We start from the raw sequence: 18,839 nt of genomic DNA, 5'->3' as shown, positions 1-18,839 counted from the left end.
GTTTTTTGCTTTTTTTTAATTCATAGAAATTGTCCAAACTTTGTATTTTGCAGGTTATAATTTTTTCTTCTCTTTGTCCTAGTTCTTGATGATTATGCACCTGGCTCACATGATGTAGGAGATCCAAGCACTACTAATTTATACCTTGGAAACATTAATCCACAGGTAATATTAGAAAAGTAAGACGAATGTTGGCTCATATGCTGTATATTTTTGTAGGAAAACTGCTTTGTCAGTCATTAAAAAAAAAAAAAAACGAAGTCAAGAATCTGAAGTAAGCAGATTTGGTAGAACTAGATAAGTCTCTAAAATTATCTTGTGAAATTGAGCCTTAGCGTTATAGGCCAAATTTTCTTGCTACAATTCGTAAGGGCTTTCCTCCTCTTACTTTTCTTTTCTTTTCTTTTTAAAAATATATTTACTTAACTTTGTTTTTCTTCTTATTATTTCTTTTAAAAGTTTTTGGCTGCGTTGGGTCTTCCTTGCTGTGTGCAGGCTTTCTCTAGTTGCAGTGAGCGGGGGCTACTCTTCGTGGTGGTGGGCGGGCTTCTTGTTGTGGTGGCTTCTCTGTTGTGGAGCACGTACTCTAGGCATGTGGTAGTTGCAGCACCTGGGCACTGTAGTTGTGGCGCACAGGCTTAGTTGCTCCGCGGCATATGGGATCTTACCACACCAGGGCTCAAACCTGTGTTCCCTGCATTGGCAGGCAGATTCTTAACCACTGCGCCGCCAGGGAAGTCCCTGTCTCCTCTTGCTGTAACTGGACTGTCCTCTGATTTTGAAATGTTTTGCTAGGTGCTGATTTTATTTTTCAGGCTATGACCAGTGGTAGACTATATTCTTTTGAGACTGTCCCCTTCTGATGCATAGCCTACTTCCTTATGGATTTTTTTCTTTTTTCATCTTAATAATAGCAAACTAATATTTCTGCTTTGTATTTTATATTTTAATTCTTTCCCCTGCTTCATTCTTAATTGTTATGGGAAATGTAGTGGTTGTTCTGCATAATAAGATCTTTTAAAAAAATAATATATATTTTGGACCTCATTGCACATTTACCCTTTTTTGTTTTCTCTGTTCTTGATTACACTGGCAGCTGGGTGCTGGAAAAAGAAAAAGTGACCAGATCCTTTATTTCTTTCATTGCCAACAAATATTTCCTCCTTGACTTAAGTGTGGTAATCATTGCTGCCTGGAAAAGGTTGCTAAATGCTGAACAAACCATTGCTGTAGAAAGTGTATTTTAGGTGCAGGATCTCAGAAGGTGGAAGAGTGAAGGTAAAGGGGTGCTTTTGATTTCTCCAGCCACCCGGCCTCTTCATCCGGCCACTTACGTAAAACAGAGTGTTTCTGGTGTGGAAAGATTTGTGTGTGCCCCATGAAGGCAGGATTTTACTCTTGTGGAGGTCCCAGTACTTGAATGGAAAGCTGTAGCATTGATAGGTATCTTCTCATTTTGCAAAAACTGCTCTGTACTGCATAGAGTTCTTTTTTCTTTCCTCTTTGCTTACCAAAAATATCTTACACCTTTTAATAGATGAATGAAGAAATGTTGTGCCAGGAGTTTGGAAGATTTGGGCCTCTGGCCAGCGTGAAAATTATGTGGCCCAGAACTGATGAAGAAAGGGCAAGAGAGAGAAATTGTGGCTTTGTGGCCTTTATGAATAGAAGAGATGCTGAAAGAGCTTTAAAAAACTTAAATGGTAAGGAAGCCCATCTGTAGAACTCAGATATTGCTTTGGTTTTGAAAAGTATTTATAAAAACTCGAGGGGAAAAATGGACCAGAAAGGTAAAGGTTAAACATGAAAATTAATTTAAATCACCAGAGCCTTTATTTTCTTTTGAGAGTTACCAGGGTGACTTTTCTTTTCTTTCTTTTAGGAAAGATGATTATGTCTTTTGAAATGAAGTTAGGTTGGGGTAAAGCTGTGCCTATTCCTCCACATCCAATATACATTCCGCCTTCCATGATGGAACATACGCTTCCCCCACCTCCGTCAGGACTGCCTTTTAATGCGCAGCCTAGAGAGCGGTTAAAAAACCCCAATGCTCCCATGTTACCACCACCTAAAAACAAGGAGGATTTTGAGAAGGTAATTTAAAAAATGTACATAGGGCCGCATCTAATTTGTAAATACTAAATCTGTGGTAGTATTTCTTTTCAACAATTTATAGAAAGTGTGTGTGTAATTCTGTATGGCAACTCTTAAAGAAAATGAAATAACTTAGATGTGTTCCCTGCCTTAGCCCATGGAAACCCTGTATTGGGATACTAGGTCATATTTTTATTTGTGACTATCATTCCTTTTTTGACCACTTACTAAGTTTTTTTTTTCCTTTGTCCACTGTTGTATCCAGGTTTGCTTAAGTGTAGTATCTAAATTTACTTTGTTTTGAGAAAGTGATACTTTGTATTTGGTTAAGTGCCTTTTCAGTTAGGAAGACTCCTAAATAGTTAAATTGTTTGGATGGCAGCTAGCTAATAACTTCGTTTTCAAGATCTAAGGTATTAGAATATTTGAGAGCATATATGGTTTTTAAAAAGTTAGCTACTCTAGTAAAAGCAAAGGGTGAGTATTTTCTTTTTATTAAACATAAAACCAACTTAATTTCAAGTTATAAGAATTTGTTGGTTCTATTATGGATTAATTACACTTAAAATGACAGGGCTGGTTTTAAAGGCTTGGGAACAAAGTAGCAAACTGTATGGTCAGAGGCAAACAGTTAATGATTTCACAAATTAAAATCTTTATCTGATAATTCTCAGTGTAGTACCTATTTCAGTGCATTGATGTGCATTCTGGCAGGAATGTTCTGATTCTTTGCATTTGGTGAACGTTTACTGTTCACTGAACACATCCATTTGCATTTATGTAATTGCTTAGTGTATAATTACTTCAAATGCAGTGATTGCCTGCAAAACTTGTGATTAGATGTGTAGTATTTTCAATGCATATGTATATTTTTGCTTGTTACTTGTTAACAATACTCACATATTCTATGTTTATTATCTGATGTGACTTCATATACAGACTCTGTCGCAAGCCATAGTCAAAGTGGTTATCCCAACAGAAAGGTACATGTTTTTCTTTATTATTACTGATCTAAATATAGACAATATCCCCTTCTGAATTAAAAAAAAAATGGTGTTGAGGAAAAGGTAGTATCTTGACTGAGCAATGGTTCCTTCCCAGTACTTTTTGGGGGGGGATATGAGAAGTTAACTAACTTTAGTATACCTTGCAATTTTATGTCATTATCTTTTTTGTTTTATTGTTACCAATGTAGGGTATTTTATAGCTTTAGTAGTTAGAATGTGTTTAATAGATTTAATCTGGAGTTGTTAGTCTAATAACATTAGACTATTGGGATGGGAAAATAGGTGTTTTAAATGTATCTTAAATTTTAGATAATGTTACATTTTTACCCAATCTGTGATTTTTTTCTTGGTTTCTGAATTGTCTGTGTTTAATATGCAACTTTAGTTTGAGTTTTCCTTTCTGAAAGCATAGCTTTATTTTTCCTAAATGATTTTAAGAAGGAATTTCTATTATTCTCATGAACACTGACCATAACTAGAAACATTTTTCATGATAACAAAGGTGTTTGGAATTCTTTTATTTTCCTTTCTTCCTTTTTTTCTTTTTCAACATAATGTTAAAGCAGAAGAATTCATGCTGTTAGGTATGCTCTTGCTCAGTCAAGCTAAGCCTTTTCCCAAACACAAGAACACAACACTGGTTGAATAATAAATGAACACAAAAGAATACCAAATTCTCTTTGACATTGGCCTTGGTGAGCAACACCAGCTGAACTGTCTGCGGCAGCGGGGGACCAGGAAAACATCATGGGATGGATTGGGAAAGTATACAGTTTTTGACCAGACATTGGTACGATCGACTCCAATAAATGTGGTTTTATTATAACTGAGAGACAATTTTTGTTTTTTTGTTGTTGTTGCCCAGAATAAGATAATTACCATTTTAAAATAAAATAATGCACTTTAAATTATATCATCTTTTTGTACTACACTGTTTCATTCTGATAGAAAAGTCACCTTTTTAAAAATAAGCACATAATCCTTAAGGAAAAAAGAGTGATTACAGTTCTTTAAGCATCTTGAATTTAAGTTAGCAACAACTAATTGTCAGATTTTGATTTTAAATAATCATGAAACATTTTAAAACTTCTTTTAAACTTTAAATTTTCTAAAAATAGATATATCAGTTACAAGCCTGTTTAAAACTATAGTGGGTTTTTTTTCCACTGGTAAAGCACTCACAGGAAAGTAGTATATTGGCAGTACTTAAAAAGCATATATCCAGTATTAGCTTTACATGTGGCTCAGCTTATTTCTAAACAAAATTTTGAGTGTACATTTTGCTGTAAAGTCTTGACTCACCATCACAGTGAATCCTTTGTTTTAAACTTGCTAAATCATTTTTCATCTATCTTTAATATGCAAGTCAAGTTGCTTTTGACTTAATTCATACAAGTTTCTGGATGTGTAGTATTTGTCCACCTAGTCATTGATTTTACATATTATGATACATAAAATTTCCCTTTATTTTGACATATACCAGTGGGAGTTTTGGGACTGAATCAATACCATATCTCCCTTCTTTTAAAACAATGTCATTAACCATATGGATGTTGAGAATACATTCACATTTGGATATCAAGAACTGCATATTTGCAGACCAATTAATACTGTGAAAGAATTTTTAGATTTAAAATTGATACTTTTGGGTTTTTGTTTTAACAGTTTGAGGTTGAATTAATAATTTTAATATATAGTTTTCCCTCTGTTAAAGATTTATTAAACCTTCATATTTTTCTTTGACCTCTTTCAGGAGGTCAAAAAAATTCATTTTTTCACTATGTAGAGATTTTAGTGTCCACTTAAGTAGGTTTGTTTGAAAACTGAGAAAATAATTATAATCAGCATGAGATAAATTATTTTACTGTTCATGTACTCTGAAGCAGGGCTTTATAGAGCAAAAAAAATGTCTTATTCTATAACTATATATTTATTTATATTCTAGCAGTTATATGAACTTAATTTGAGCTGGGAATGCTAAAGGTGTAATTTAGTGTGTGCCTTGTACCAAGAGCCAATATCCTTTTGCTTTTCCCATTTGTTATTTGCCAACTCTGTATGGTGGAGACTGGTGAAATGAGAAATCAGAAGTAGCTATCATAAGCTGAATCATTTTTGCCTGACACTGTAGTCAATGTCTAAAATTGTGTTTGGAGCCTAATAAGGTATCAGATTTTAAAAATAAAGACTTTGTATAAGCCCAGTCAACAAAATGATGACTAAAAAGTTACATATATGTTTATTTTTGGCTTAAATATTGGGAAGTAATTGTTATGAAAAATGGGAAGGGCATATCACCATGTCCCTTATTTTGGAATGTTTTGGAAACAGGACTCCATTCGTTTAAGGCTTTGGCAATATAATTGCTTTATTGATTCAGAACACACAGGCAGAATTATACATGTCATGAACTATGTGAACTAGTTTGAATTGTGGTCCAAAGGGATGTTGCCTCATTAAAAGTCAGATTCAATAAAAACTCCATCTGCTATATGTGTACCAGAAAAGCAAAGGAGTTGGATGGATTTATTTTTATTATTATTAAATCAGACCTTAAACTTGTTAATAGTTGTGCATTTTTATAAACTATAGTCATGTATATAACATTTCAATATCATTACAAAAGTGCTTGGTTTAGGAATGTTTTCTTTTAAAACTGAGATAGTGTGTAAGTTTTTAGATGGTTATGATAATATAAGTTACTGATTTTATATATTTGCAGCTTTCCAGTTAGTTGTGATTCATAATTTAATGTTTTGCATTTGGAAAGTAAAATTAAGTGGTATTTAGAAAATGAAATCTTTATTACTGTGAAGCTGTGTTGTGGTTTCCCACCCTCCCTTCCCTTCCCTTCCCCTCCCACCCCCTTATCCCCATTGCCCCACTCCCTCTTAATGCACAAGGTATTAACATATGCTCCAGGTTACTTTCGTGGTATAAAATTCTGTATTAGTCAGCAGAATAATCTTTTTCTGCACAATTATAGAAACTTAGGTCAAGTGTAGTTTTATTTAGTGGTAGGTCTGAATCCATTTTCTTTAACTGTGTTGTTGTTGTAGGAATTTGCTCGCCCTGATACATCGAATGATAGAGTTTGTTGTACGTGAAGGGCCAATGTTTGAAGCTATGATTATGAACAGAGAGATCAACAATCCTATGTTCAGGTGTGCATTTTTTTTATTGTGGTAATAACATTTACATGTAACATACAACTTACCATTTATATATGTACAGTTCAGTGGCATTAAGTACATTCATGTTGTTGTGCAACCAATCACCGTAACTTTTCACATTTTCCATAACTGAAACTCTGTACCCCTTAAACAATAACTCCCCATTCCTTTGGTCCCTCAGCCCCTGGCAACCACCATTCTACTTTCTGTGAATTTGATTACCCTAGGTACTTCATCTAAGTGGAGTCATACCTTATTTGTGCTTTTGAGACTGGCTTATTTCACTTAGCTTAGTATCTTCAAGGTTCATCCTTGGTGCAGCATGTGTCAGAATTTCCTTACCTTTAAGGCTGAATAATATTCCATTGCATGTATATACCACATTTTGTTTATCCTCAGATGTGCATTTAAAAAAATACTTTAAAATTATTTTTTGGAATTAAAAATACTCAAAAAAGTCCTAAAAGTATGAGGTTATTTTCGTAATGGGGTGAGAAGGCAGTTTTAATAGACTAGAATGTGCCTGGGTCAATTTTCCAGTGATTTCCATGGTTTGATTAATTAAATAGCTTTGTTTTTAGCATTCTCTAGGAGGAAAATATTTTTTAAGGTGTTTTTCAATGAAAGAGTCTTTCAGCTACTTATCTTCTGAATACTTATATCTAACACTTCATTTGCAATTTACTTAAGTCATTTAAAAACCACTGCTTTTGAAATTATGTCTTGGGAAGACCTCTCCATTGCCAGACACAGTACCCGACACATAGCGTTCAATAAAACTGATTGTAAAATTCAGCAAGATGCATACATACTTTCTGAGTATTAGTGTCAGTCACAAAGGCAGTCTGGGGTTGGGGTGAGGAAGGGGATACATGGCAGTGGGTGAGGATTTCTCTTCAGGGATCTTTGCTTTTGGTTTTATTTAGAAATAAATAGGCAAATAATATTTCTCATTTGTTCATATTTACTTGAAGATAGTTCTCCATTAAAGAAACCATTGTTTAATTTTTTGTTTGTTTTTGTTTTAGATTCTTGTTTGAAAACCAGACACCAGCCCATGTTTACTATAGGTGGAAGCTTTATTCTATTCTGCAGGCAAGTATAATCAACTACTTTGTTAATTTTGACTCTGAGGTATTAGATCTTTCTAATAACATTCTGGACACTTAACTAGGGAGATTCTCCAACTAAGTGGCGGACGGAAGATTTTCGTATGTTCAAAAATGGATCTTTTTGGAGGCCACCACCGTTAAATCCATATCTGCATGGGATGTCAGAAGAGCAGGAAACAGAAGCTTTTGTAGAGGAGCCTAGTAAAAAGGGAGCACTTAAGGAAGAGTAAGATTTTTACCTTTCTTATTTTATATTCAGAAAAGTTGCTTTAATGGTCACTTTAATTAATGGTCTTAATAAGATGTGTTAACCCTAAAATAAAATGGTTTTTTAAATTTGTGATTGTTTAAAATAGTAACATCTTAACATATGCATTGTAATTTTAAAAAATTTGGCAAGTATTGTAAGTGTGTGTCCTACTCAACTTGACCTCTTCCTACTGATAAAAATTATTGATGATCTCTTGAGTGATGGTACTCCAGCAGTGGAATACTTTATATTCTTATGGAAATTATTTCATGGCCCTTAGAACTCTTGCCTCTTTGAATGCAACGTAAAGAGGTAAAGTTATTTTATGGCTTAGTAAAGTCAAATGGGTGACTGCAGAGCTGCTCCATGAAGTGCCGTGTGCGACCACCATGGAAACATGTTATTATTAGTGCTCAGTCAGCACTGCTTCAGGGCAGTTAGCCTGGTTTAAGAAGCAAAAACAAATTTAACTATTGAAATGTTTAGAGAAAATTCTATATACCTGAAGGGGAAAAAAAAGGCCAAAATAATTTTTAGCTTATAGGATTATATACTTCACTGTCAATAAATCTTAATGCTAGTTGCATTGATGCATTGTTTGTGAGAGCATTGCTGATAGAGAACTATAGCATTTGAGAGTATATTTGCTTCTGAAGATGTATGTTCATCATTACTTTTGCCCAGGGATTTGCATACTCAGCCCATAGGCTAAATCTGGTTACCTCCTGTTTTTCTAAATAAAGTTTTATTTGAACACGGCCATACCCATCCCTTTACATGTAGTCTGTGGTTGCTTTGGTGTTATAGCATTAAAGCTGAGTAACTGTGACAGAGAGAGACTGTATGACTTTCAAAGCCTAAAATATTCACTCTGTGACAAACAGAAAATGTTTGTCAACCCTTGTTTTATAGCCTGTCCTAATCCTATGCAGAAGTGCTAAAGTAACAGACTTCCTTCAAAGGAGAGTGAAGACCATGAAGGTTCTTCTTCAGTGTAATAGGATAATAGGAGTGGGACATTTACGAAGACTCTTGAAAAAATGCCTGTAATTTTAAATTTACTTAATTTGTAAACTAAAAGTCACTAAAATAGTTTATTAGTTCCAGGGATAGTTTTCTTCCCCATATAAATTCTTTAAAAAAATGTAACATATTTGGAATACATAACACAAATCAGACTTAACACAATTTAGTCTTCAGAGTTTTATCTGAGTGGGTTTTAAAGAAATTAACTTGCGAGCAGAAACTATAATGGCATTTGAAATTTGTATTTATAAATACTTATAAGTTAAAAAATTCGTATTCAGACAGAGGGACAAATTAGAAGAAATTCTGCGGGGGTTAACTCCAAGGAAAAATGATATTGGAGATGCAATGGTTTTCTGTCTTAATAATGCTGAAGCTGCTGAAGAAATAGTGGATTGCATTACTGAGTCATTGTCCATCTTAAAGACACCTCTTCCCAAAAAGGTATGGGAATAATTTCTCCTAATGGAACATTTAGTTAAGTAAAGGAGAGGTAATAGTTGACTTCTATTTGAATTGAAATTGGTTTCCTTTTTGAATGAAGAAGTTGACTGAAGAAATCTTGCTCGTGCAGTTTCATTTTCCTTCTGCCTGGGAAACTTATCTTCGTTATTAACACACAAATTATCAACAGATTGAAATGTAAATTGAGTTACAACTTTTATCTCTGCCAAAGTCATGGTTGTAGTGATACCAAATTTCTTAAAACTCTTCTCATTAGTTAGGATTATTAAATTATGGCTAAACATTGGCCTTATGCTGTTGATTCAAAAAATTTCAATATGGAAATTTTTTTAGATACGTTTTTTGCTGTTTTATTTTTAATCCATTTTATGCTATCTTTTGGTATTCTAGATTGCCAGATTATATTTGGTTTCTGATGTTTTGTACAACTCTTCAGCCAAAGTTGCCAATGCTTCCTATTATAGAAAATTGTAAGTATAGTGATATAAGTTGATATGCCTGAACTAAAATATTTAAGGGTAAGGAGCTCAGAAAAGAGGATAGTTTTATTAATTAATACCCTCAATAATAATAAATAATTTGAATTTCTTCATAGTTTGTTGAATATTCTAAAAATTGGATTGTATTCATTGAAGTAAACTACTTTAAGCTAAATTATTATAATCTTTTGAAAGTTTCTCTATCAGTTTCTTGATTAACTATTAATAAAAGAACAAATAGGAAGAGTTAAAAAATCACTTTATTCCTATTGTGTATTTAGCTACTTGTGTAATAAATAAGCTGAAACACTAGAAATAGTGGCCAACAAAGGAAGAAAACAAAGGAACATTAACTATTTATAGAATCAGTGTTCTCTGATCATCATTGTATTGGTTGTAGTTCATTGTTATTGTTTTCCTAGGCAATAGGAAATTATGTTGCTGTATATTGATATATAACTCTTCCTCAGTTTCCCACAGTTCCTTTTTGGTGTTTATTTTATGAATTAGGGAAGCTTTTCTTTAGGAACTGGCTCTGAAGGGAAATTTGGAGGTTTGGGCGCTAATCTTAGCTCTGCTATTCCTTCTTTTGCCTTGGACAGGTCACTAACCTTTTCTATTTCCTATTTTATAAAACAAAGAGGTTGGGCTAGATGGCTCAAGGTATCCTAGATGTAAAAGTTCCTTGTTAATTAAGGGAACTAGTTCTTAAGGCTCTTTGTGCAATTTTGCAGAAAAAACATTCAGAATAATAGGAGTTAAAGTTACAGTTTTAGAGTTTCAACACCTAATTCTTACTTTTAAAGATTTACTTGATTAATTTATTTATAAAATTAAAAGTCCAGAGTGGTTTTCATTGGCTAGCATGTTGAAGTAGATAAGGATTTTTAAACACATTCTATTGTAAAAAACATATTATTTGAATTTCAGTTTTGAAACAAAGTTGTGTCAGATATTTTCAGACCTCAATGCTACCTATCGTACAATTCAAGGCCATTTACAGTCTGAAAACTTTAAGGTACGTTTATTGTTTGGGTATTTTTGCCCTAGTGTTTTAAATGGGAAGTGGGCTCCGGGAAGCACATTGGAAGGCTAAAAGAGTATGTTAAGTAAGTGTAAGACATAACTTAGATGTTTCAGAAATTATTGTTTTAAAATTTACTGCCATTTTGCCTTCAGTATCGAAAAAAGTCTGAAATTTAAAAATATGTCTAGTGTTTTTTTGGGTGTCTGTTTTAGTTTTAAGGATTTTAAACATTTTAAATATTGGTCTTTTCACAGAAAATACTCCAAAGATCACTTGTTTTGTAGTGGTATATATTATTTGGTTGGATTAGGAATATAGTTATTCATGTTGAAAGTATATTCAGTTATTAATTTTTTATTAACGCTCAAGCTGTAGACCAATGTTAAGAGAAGCCAAACAGAAATTCACCTTCTGATTTGTTGAAAAATAGATACACTTTCATGGGAAGAATACTCATTAAGGAAATTTTTAGCTTGGGAAGATGCCCAATGACCCCACCATTTAGGGGATTCAGACAAACAACTCCATTAAAATTTTTTTTGACCTTAAATTTTGACCATAAGACAGACATTATAGAAAAGTTTAAGGAGGGGACAGAGAGAAGTGTTAGCCAGAATCAGGAAGTACTTCATCGGACCGTAAAGGAATTCAGATCAAAATGTGGGCTACCTTGATAGCCAGCTTTCATACTTTCTAAGCTAGTGTTTCCCAGAATGTGGCCTCATGTGTACCACCAGTGGTATGGGACCTTGATCTTAGGTGACTGACAGCAAACAGTTTCTTTTTTATTACGTTTATTCTTAGTTTCTTTCCTCTTTTAATGGGGAGGTAATATTGATTTTTTAAAAAAAATATTGTAGTGATGAATAGTTATTTCCCTTAAACTTTAAAAAGAATATTGGTTTAAAGGAAAATTTAGCAAATTGTGATGGTCATTATCATGAGATGATGTTGGATAGTTATTGCCCTAAATAATAATTCATTGTCTTTTTCCTGTTAGCAACGGGTAATGACCTGCTTTAGAGCATGGGAAGATTGGGCAATTTATCCAGAACCATTTTTGATCAAACTACAAAATATTTTCTTAGGACTTGTAAATATTATTGAAGAAAAGGAGACAGAGGTAGGTATTCAGTGTATTTGTCCGATTATCTTAAAATTTATTTCTGGAATGCTGTCGAGGTATGATTTGTTACAGATGTGAGTAACATTTCTTTGTGGAAAATGCCTACTGTTTACCACTAAACAGTGGATATTTGTTGCTGGGATTGTTGGAGCCTAGGACTTGAAATTATGTGTAACAGGAATTCTCTGTTTTGTGTCCTTATGTGAAAATCGGTGACTTTTTTTTTTTTTTTTTTTTGCGGTACGCGGGCCTCTCACTGTTGTGGCCTCTCCCGTTATGGAGCACAGGCTCCGGACGCGCAGGCTCAGCGGCCACGGCTCACGGGCCCAGCCGCTCCGCGGCATGTGGGATCTTCCCGGACCGGGGCATGAACCTGTGTCCCCTGCGTCGGCAGGCGGACTCTCAACCGCTGCGCCATCAGGGAAGCCCTGGTGACTTTTTTTATTTGATGACATGAAAGGCTTTCTAGTATATTAGTAGAAAAAAAGCAAGTAATGGAGCAATGTATATAGCATGATTTCATTTTGTTAAACTAAAGATAGCTGTGTAAGTAAACATGTACCTGAGAAGATGCACCACAGTGGTAGCAGATTGTATTCATCACCATTTTGTGTTTTTTTTTAACCTCCTCAATAGTTCTTAAATCCATCATCTTCATTTCTACCATCCTAATCCAGCTATCATATTTTCACTTTCACTGCTCCAACCACATGGTCCTTGTTTCAGTTTCTTAAATATGTTTCCTCCTACCATAGACCTTTGTACATGTTCTTTCCTCTTTCTGGAACATCTCTTCTTTATCTGAGACACTTCAGATCTCAGTTTAAGCATAAATTCATTGAGCCTTCTCAGACCTCTTTAGGTGGAACCTATTTATTACACATTCTGATAACGCAGGGCACCTTTTTGTTATAGCAGTCATCGTATATTGTTATGATTATCTGATTGCCTGGCTCCTTCTCTGCCCCCCTGTACCCCGCACCCCCTAATTGTACTAAGCTCTATGACAGGAGGGACTAGGGGACCAAGGCTCGTTTTTGCTCATCATTGTATCCTCAGTGCCTCACATGGTACCTGGCATAATTAAGTACTTGGTAACTATTTGATAAATATTGCACAAATGAGTGCGTCTTTGTCAGCTGGATGATAAAAATATATTTTTATTATATCCTCACATTGTACCTGGGAATGTTAGTTGGTTTATATTGGATTGCAAGTTAATCTTTTAGCAGTCAAAAGAAAATGTTACAGTAGTATGTGTTTTTATAGGATGTACCAGATGACCTTGATGGTGCCCCCATTGAGGAAGAGCTTGATGGTGCACCTCTAGAAGATGTGGATGGAATTCCTATTGATGCTACTCCCATTGATGACCTTGATGGAGTCCCTATAAAGAGCCTTGATGATGATCTTGATGGAGTGCCTTGTAAGTTCAAATTCATTAAATCTAGCTAATAAGTTTGATTCCAAGCCTCTTTAATTTCCACACATGCTGATATGGAAAAAGGTTATAATTTCTCAGTAAGGTTGTCAGTCATTAACTTTTTTCTGTCTTTTATTTCTGACTTTTCAGAATTGAACTACCCAGTAATACATTTGTGCCAAGAAAAAGGTTTCCTTTCTGGTCACATTTATTTGTTGGGACAGTCAGCCTCTTACCATATTAGCAGGTTTTTCCTGTCTTAATTGTTAGGAAACTATAGGCAAAATCTTGTGTTCAATTGTATGCATAATCCCAGGTGCTTGGTTTTATCATTTCTATTTTTATTATTAGTTTTCCTAACGTATAGATTCAGTTTTCCTAGTTGCCTGAAATCATTTTTGGAAATACGAAGTATACATAATCTTTACTACATTTGGATTATATGTTAAAATATTGAATAATATATGAATTCTGCAGTTTAAACAATAACTAGATAAAGGTACTAAAGTTTCTTTTACTTCCTCAGCTTCTCCATTTGCTTGCAATAACCACCTCTATGTTCTGGGTATATATATATATATATATATATATATATATATATATATATATATATATATATGTGTGTGTGTGTGTGTGTGTGTGTGTGTGTGTGTGTGTGTGTGTGTGTGTGTGTGTGTGTGTGTGTGTGTGTGTGTGTGTATACACACATATATATATACACACATATATATGCATATGTATATATATAAATTATATTTATACTTATATTTAAAAATTGGACCTCAGGTGTGGGAGAGTTGGATTAGTCATACATAATCCTTGTTCTTGACATTAGCATTATTAGTCCATGTGTGACCTTATTTAATTTTACTTTTTAATAATGAGTAAATACTTATGAGCTCTTTAAGTCATTCTCTAGTAGTCGGAGTTAATGGCTCATCTTTCTTCAATAGTGGATGCGACTGAAGACTCAAAGAAGAATGAGCCTATATTTAAGGTTGCCCCATCAAAATGGGAAGCTGTAGATGAATCTGAATTGGAAGCACAGGGTAAGTAAAAATGCAATAAATAAAAAGCTTTAAAAAATTGAGTACTTAAAATTTTACCAAATCATTGTTGTGTGTGTGTACATGTACATTTTCCTTTTGTATTTTATAACATGTTTCAACCTTAAGACCCAGTGTTGTCATATTTTATGTCTAGTGGCTAAGTTTTCATTGTGGTTGCTGTTTAAATTTTCTTAGATCCTTCATTTTGGATGCTTCAAGAGTAATCAGAGAAATCACTAAAAACCTTTTAGGTTAAGCCATTTCAGTAGAAAATGTAGATGGGAAGCTGTACCTATTTGGAAATTTACTTAGAGGTCAGTTTCAGAAAAACCAAAGCTTTGTCTCTCTTTTAATGCTTGACTTCTTAGATGCAGTTTAGACCTGCCTTTCATACTTGCTTGGACATGTATCCAACACTTATAATCTGTAATTGTTAATTTAGTATTTGTAGGTTCTAATGAAATAAATCTTATCATCTAGCATAGAAATAAGGATGACATTATTTGTCACCTCATGAATTTGAATAAAATTATAGTGTAGGTGTGAGGAAAGAAATACATTTAGTACATAGAAATGGCTATTCAAAGAAAAGATAAATGTAGATAACTTCTGTAATATAAACTTTCAGTTCTAAAGCTGGGCTTCTACTGTGCTGCTGCAAAAATGCTGATTTACCTTATGGAATTACATCCTTTTTTTCCTTCCATTCAGCTGTAACAACTTCTAAATGGGAGTTATTTGACCAGCATGAAGAATCAGAAGAAGAAGAAAATCAAAAGTAAGAATCTAAGTTTCGAATATACTCAGTTTCTTATTGCATATACACTCCCTTTTTCATTAAGAGGTATACTTGAAATAATAATGAAGAGGAAAACTTAACTCTTAAAAAAACTTGTTTTAAGAGGATCATTTTTAGTTCTTCATTGTTTTTCCAGTGAATAAAGAGCTTTTGCTTTCTGGTTTGACGCATCTGGTTTCACTTTGCTTTTGAGTTTGTTTTCCTATGCTAGGTTATACATTCTTACTTTCTAGTTACTAAATGGTCAACTGTATTTATTTTAAGTCTTTGTCATCAAGTATTGTTTTGGCTCCACAAAAAGTGTTTTTTAAAATGTGAATGGGAAGGTTGTGCTCCTTTTTTGGGGGGATGGTGCATTGCCAAGAAAAATAATGCACTATGACCATTATGACCGTTAACGTTATTTAAATGTTAACACCTCAGAAGAACTAAGAATAACTAAAAGAAAAAAACGATTTTACCTTTATCGTATGGAGAAATTATAGTTTTCAATTTTGCTCTTCGGTAATTACCCCTGGTTGATTTTAACACTGAATGTGATTATAGGAATTCCTGCTCCCAAATTCTCCTGCAAGTTTATGCTGATAGTTTTTTTTTTTTAAGATAGCACTTGACACCTTTAAAAATCATTGCAAAGAAAGTTAATTTTTTTAATAGGGAAAGAGATGGCATAAAAGCAGAGGTTTCTGGTTTTTGTTTTTTTTAATCTTCTTTTATTGTTTTCATATGGAAGAGTGCACAAAAGGAAAAGTCCCTTTGTGTCCCAGCACAATTTGAGCATTTGTATGGATTCAATAAGTGGGTGTTAGCATTTAGATTTAAGGCAGTATGATTGATCAGCATTTGTGGAAACACAGTTTGATATGATGAAGAAAACTTGGCAATGGTGATGTCTTTCCAGAAACAGTGTGATCAGGACAAGTCAGCAATGATTATGACAACATGTTTACAAAATATAGATGTGGTTCGCTGATGGAAGTACCTCTCTTGAGGCTGTTTAGGAGTACAGGAATTGGGAACAGTCCAGTTTGTTTTCATTTTTATGTCTGCAGTCCCATCATTAGTAACATATCTCACCATTGTAGAATCACTCCTTTTTAAAATGAGTATGTGTATTCATAAAATAATTATTTAAGGGAAAGGAAGGGTAGAAAAGCCATTGCAGAACTCACATATTGTTCAAGCAGTTTTGTTTCTAAAGGTGCTAATTTTATTGCATTGAATTTGATATTTATGTTAGTTTGAAATGTGAAAGCATTTTTGTGTTGATGGTAATTGTACATTCATACAGTGAAGCATGGATCACTGAAAATATAATTTATATTTTTTATTTTTCCTAGGAGCTCCAAATAAGTCATGATAACATGAAAATAACTTTTTGAAAATAATTTTTTTTTTTCACATACTACTGCTTTCTGGTCCTTGAAATTTTCTTGTGCCTCACTGCTGCTCTCTAGTGGCTGAATCCAAAATGCCTTTTTACCAAGGAGCTGCTTTTTTGGGTGGGTGGGGGTGCTTCACTGGGTCTTCGTTGCTGCGCGCAGGTTTTCTCTAGTTGCAGTGAGCAGGGGTTACTCTTCATCGCTGTGCGCGGGTTTCTCATTGCAGTGGCTTCTCTTGTGGAGCACGGGCTCTAGGCACGTGGGCTTCAGTAGCTATGGCTCGTGGGCTCTAGAGCACAGGCTCAGTAGTTGTGGCACAGGGGCTTAGTTGCTCTGCGGCATGTGGGATATTCCTGGACCAGGGCTCGAACCCGTGTCCCCCGCATTGGCAGGCGGATTCTCAACCACTGCACCACCAGGGAAGCCCTGGAGCTGCTTTTTGACACTAGTAATTATTGTCTTTGTGGCAGAAGGGTGATTAAAATACATAGCACTACTAATGCTTTGGAGAAAAGTTCCAATAGTAATTTAATTCGTTTGTAATGAATTCAGTATGGGTTTAGTCTTGAATTTCCAGTTCTTTAAAAGAAGAGCAAGATGAGGCTGTGGTGAGATCTGAACCTGGAACTGGTAACTAAGAGCTAAAGTCAAAGCCAATTAGAACAGATCACTTAGGCCTTAAAAAATTTAAATAGCAGCTGTAAAGTATGTATGTTTTTTAAATTCTCAAATTGTAGTGTAGTTCATTTTAAAAGTCTTAAATAATATGATTAGTGTCTAGCCCACCTATATTTTTTCTCTGTATGTATAAAAACATGCATATCTATTTAAAGCATAAATTATGTAATATTGTACATACTATCCTGTGACCCATGTTTTTCACTCAGGTATCATGGGTTTGTTATTCCATGTCAGTCCATATGTTTATCTGCTCTGCATACATCTGTGGTTGAAAGCAAGCATTCAGATAAGTGTACAAGGAAGTTTATCAAGGAATGTTTCAAATTGCAAAAAAAAATTTTTGAAAAAATTGTAAATAACAGGCTGGAATTGGTTAAGTAATCTCCATTGCATAGATAACACAGTTTCATTAGCTGTGTTGCATCTTTATTGATTAAATCTTTCCAGAATAATCCTTCAGTAAATAATCTGTATTTACACACACACACACACACACACACACACACACACACACACACACACACACTTTAACCACTAAAAGCATCTGAGACATTTGTAAAACTACTTTGCACCATAAAACAAGAAATTCTTGTCTTTTAAAAAATTAGCTAAGAACTGCATTTAGGAAGTTTCTGACAAATTAATGAGAAATAGTAAGTAAAAGTTTATTTCCGAAAAGAATATGTTTTTAATCGTTGGTTTTGACTTTTTCCTCTTTTTTCGTCACCTAAGTATTGTATTGAGTTGTGCCTATATGTGCTACTAATGATTTGTGGGGCTCTGAGAGTATAAAGTGTGAAAAGTATTTTATTAGTATTCTAGAAAGGACCTTTAGATGAGAAATAAAAAAGCTAGTAGCATAGTCCTCTCTTTATTTTTATCTACCTTGCTTAAATTTTTCTCATTCAGTGTGTAACTCTAAAATAATTAAAATTTTATTTGGAAAGAAGTTGGTTATAATTGTTTTTATATTATGAATAGTTTTAAATATATACTAAAAGAACTCCTCTTATTCGTGGTAGAGTGTAGTTAGTACCCAAATACCAATATATAAGGGCTTATCAGGTTCAAATATTAAGGGAAAATGGCATATATTCTAGGCAGTGCCAGTAATGTTCATATCACAATATCATTTATGAGGAATTTTGTTTGTATATACATAAACATTTTGAGTTTGTACATGGAAGACTTGTTTTGGCCAGATCCAACATTTACACTCACAAGGCCCAGTCCCAGAGCATACAACCTTTTTTTTTTTTTTTAAAGTCCCATCATTCTTTGTGCTTCAAGAACATTGAAGAACATTTGTTAATCCTATCCTGGTAATGATGAGCAGCTTGTCATAGTTGGTTCCCTGTCTGTTTCCACTCGATTGCTTCTGGAAGGACAGGAGAATTTTTCTTCGTTGTATCCTTAGCTATGGTAGTCAGTTTATCATTTTCTTTTTATCTGACATAGAACCAATACAACTTTCATAATCAACTATGACATGAATACTAATGTGTGCTAAAATTTAAAATTAATACACTGTTTTGTTCTTAGGGTTATGTGTTAATTAGATATAAGGTCCTTTACTTGCTGCATAGAAACTCTGTGACTCAAACTTATGTATTTTCTAGCTTACAGGCTGCTGAAGGAAGGGTAAACATTTGGCTTTTTAAACATTAACCATCATGAAATCACTCTGAACTATGAAGTATGCAGAAATCACTGATTGATTATTCATTTCATTTAACTGTTGGAAGG

The 18,839-nt window shown here is 34.0% G+C and overlaps 1 protein-coding gene across 4 annotated transcripts in view; it reads left to right on the top strand.

The window, feature by feature from the left end:
• U2SURP (U2 snRNP associated SURP domain containing) overlaps window positions 1-18,839 on the top strand; it is a 63,236-nt gene that overhangs the window by 32,094 nt on the left and 12,303 nt on the right. For 2 of the 4 annotated variants that reach the window (XM_059063796.2, XM_059063793.2), the window contains exons 10-23: window positions 83-165; window positions 1,538-1,703; window positions 1,883-2,094; window positions 3,034-3,077; window positions 6,161-6,265; window positions 7,303-7,369; window positions 7,449-7,612; window positions 8,944-9,106; window positions 9,518-9,597; window positions 10,537-10,624; window positions 11,634-11,756; window positions 13,029-13,185; window positions 14,136-14,231; window positions 14,943-15,009. In XM_059063796.2, coding sequence (XP_058919779.1) covers window positions 83-165; window positions 1,538-1,703; window positions 1,883-2,094; window positions 3,034-3,077; window positions 6,161-6,265; window positions 7,303-7,369; window positions 7,449-7,612; window positions 8,944-9,106; window positions 9,518-9,597; window positions 10,537-10,624; window positions 11,634-11,756; window positions 13,029-13,185; window positions 14,136-14,231; window positions 14,943-15,009 — 1,615 coding nt within the window. The remainder of the gene's footprint in view (window positions 1-82; window positions 166-1,537; window positions 1,704-1,882; window positions 2,095-3,033; window positions 3,078-6,160; window positions 6,266-7,302; window positions 7,370-7,448; window positions 7,613-8,943; window positions 9,107-9,517; window positions 9,598-10,536; window positions 10,625-11,633; window positions 11,757-13,028; window positions 13,186-14,135; window positions 14,232-14,942; window positions 15,010-18,839) is intronic. The other 2 variants (XM_067033617.1, XM_067033616.1) reach the window with 1 other exon arrangement.

The sequence above is a fragment of the Kogia breviceps genome, chromosome 5, assembly GCF_026419965.1.
Source record: "Kogia breviceps isolate mKogBre1 chromosome 5, mKogBre1 haplotype 1, whole genome shotgun sequence".
Taxonomy (NCBI): Eukaryota; Metazoa; Chordata; class Mammalia; order Artiodactyla; family Physeteridae; genus Kogia; species Kogia breviceps.
This window is presented reverse-complemented; position numbering and strand designations above follow the sequence as displayed.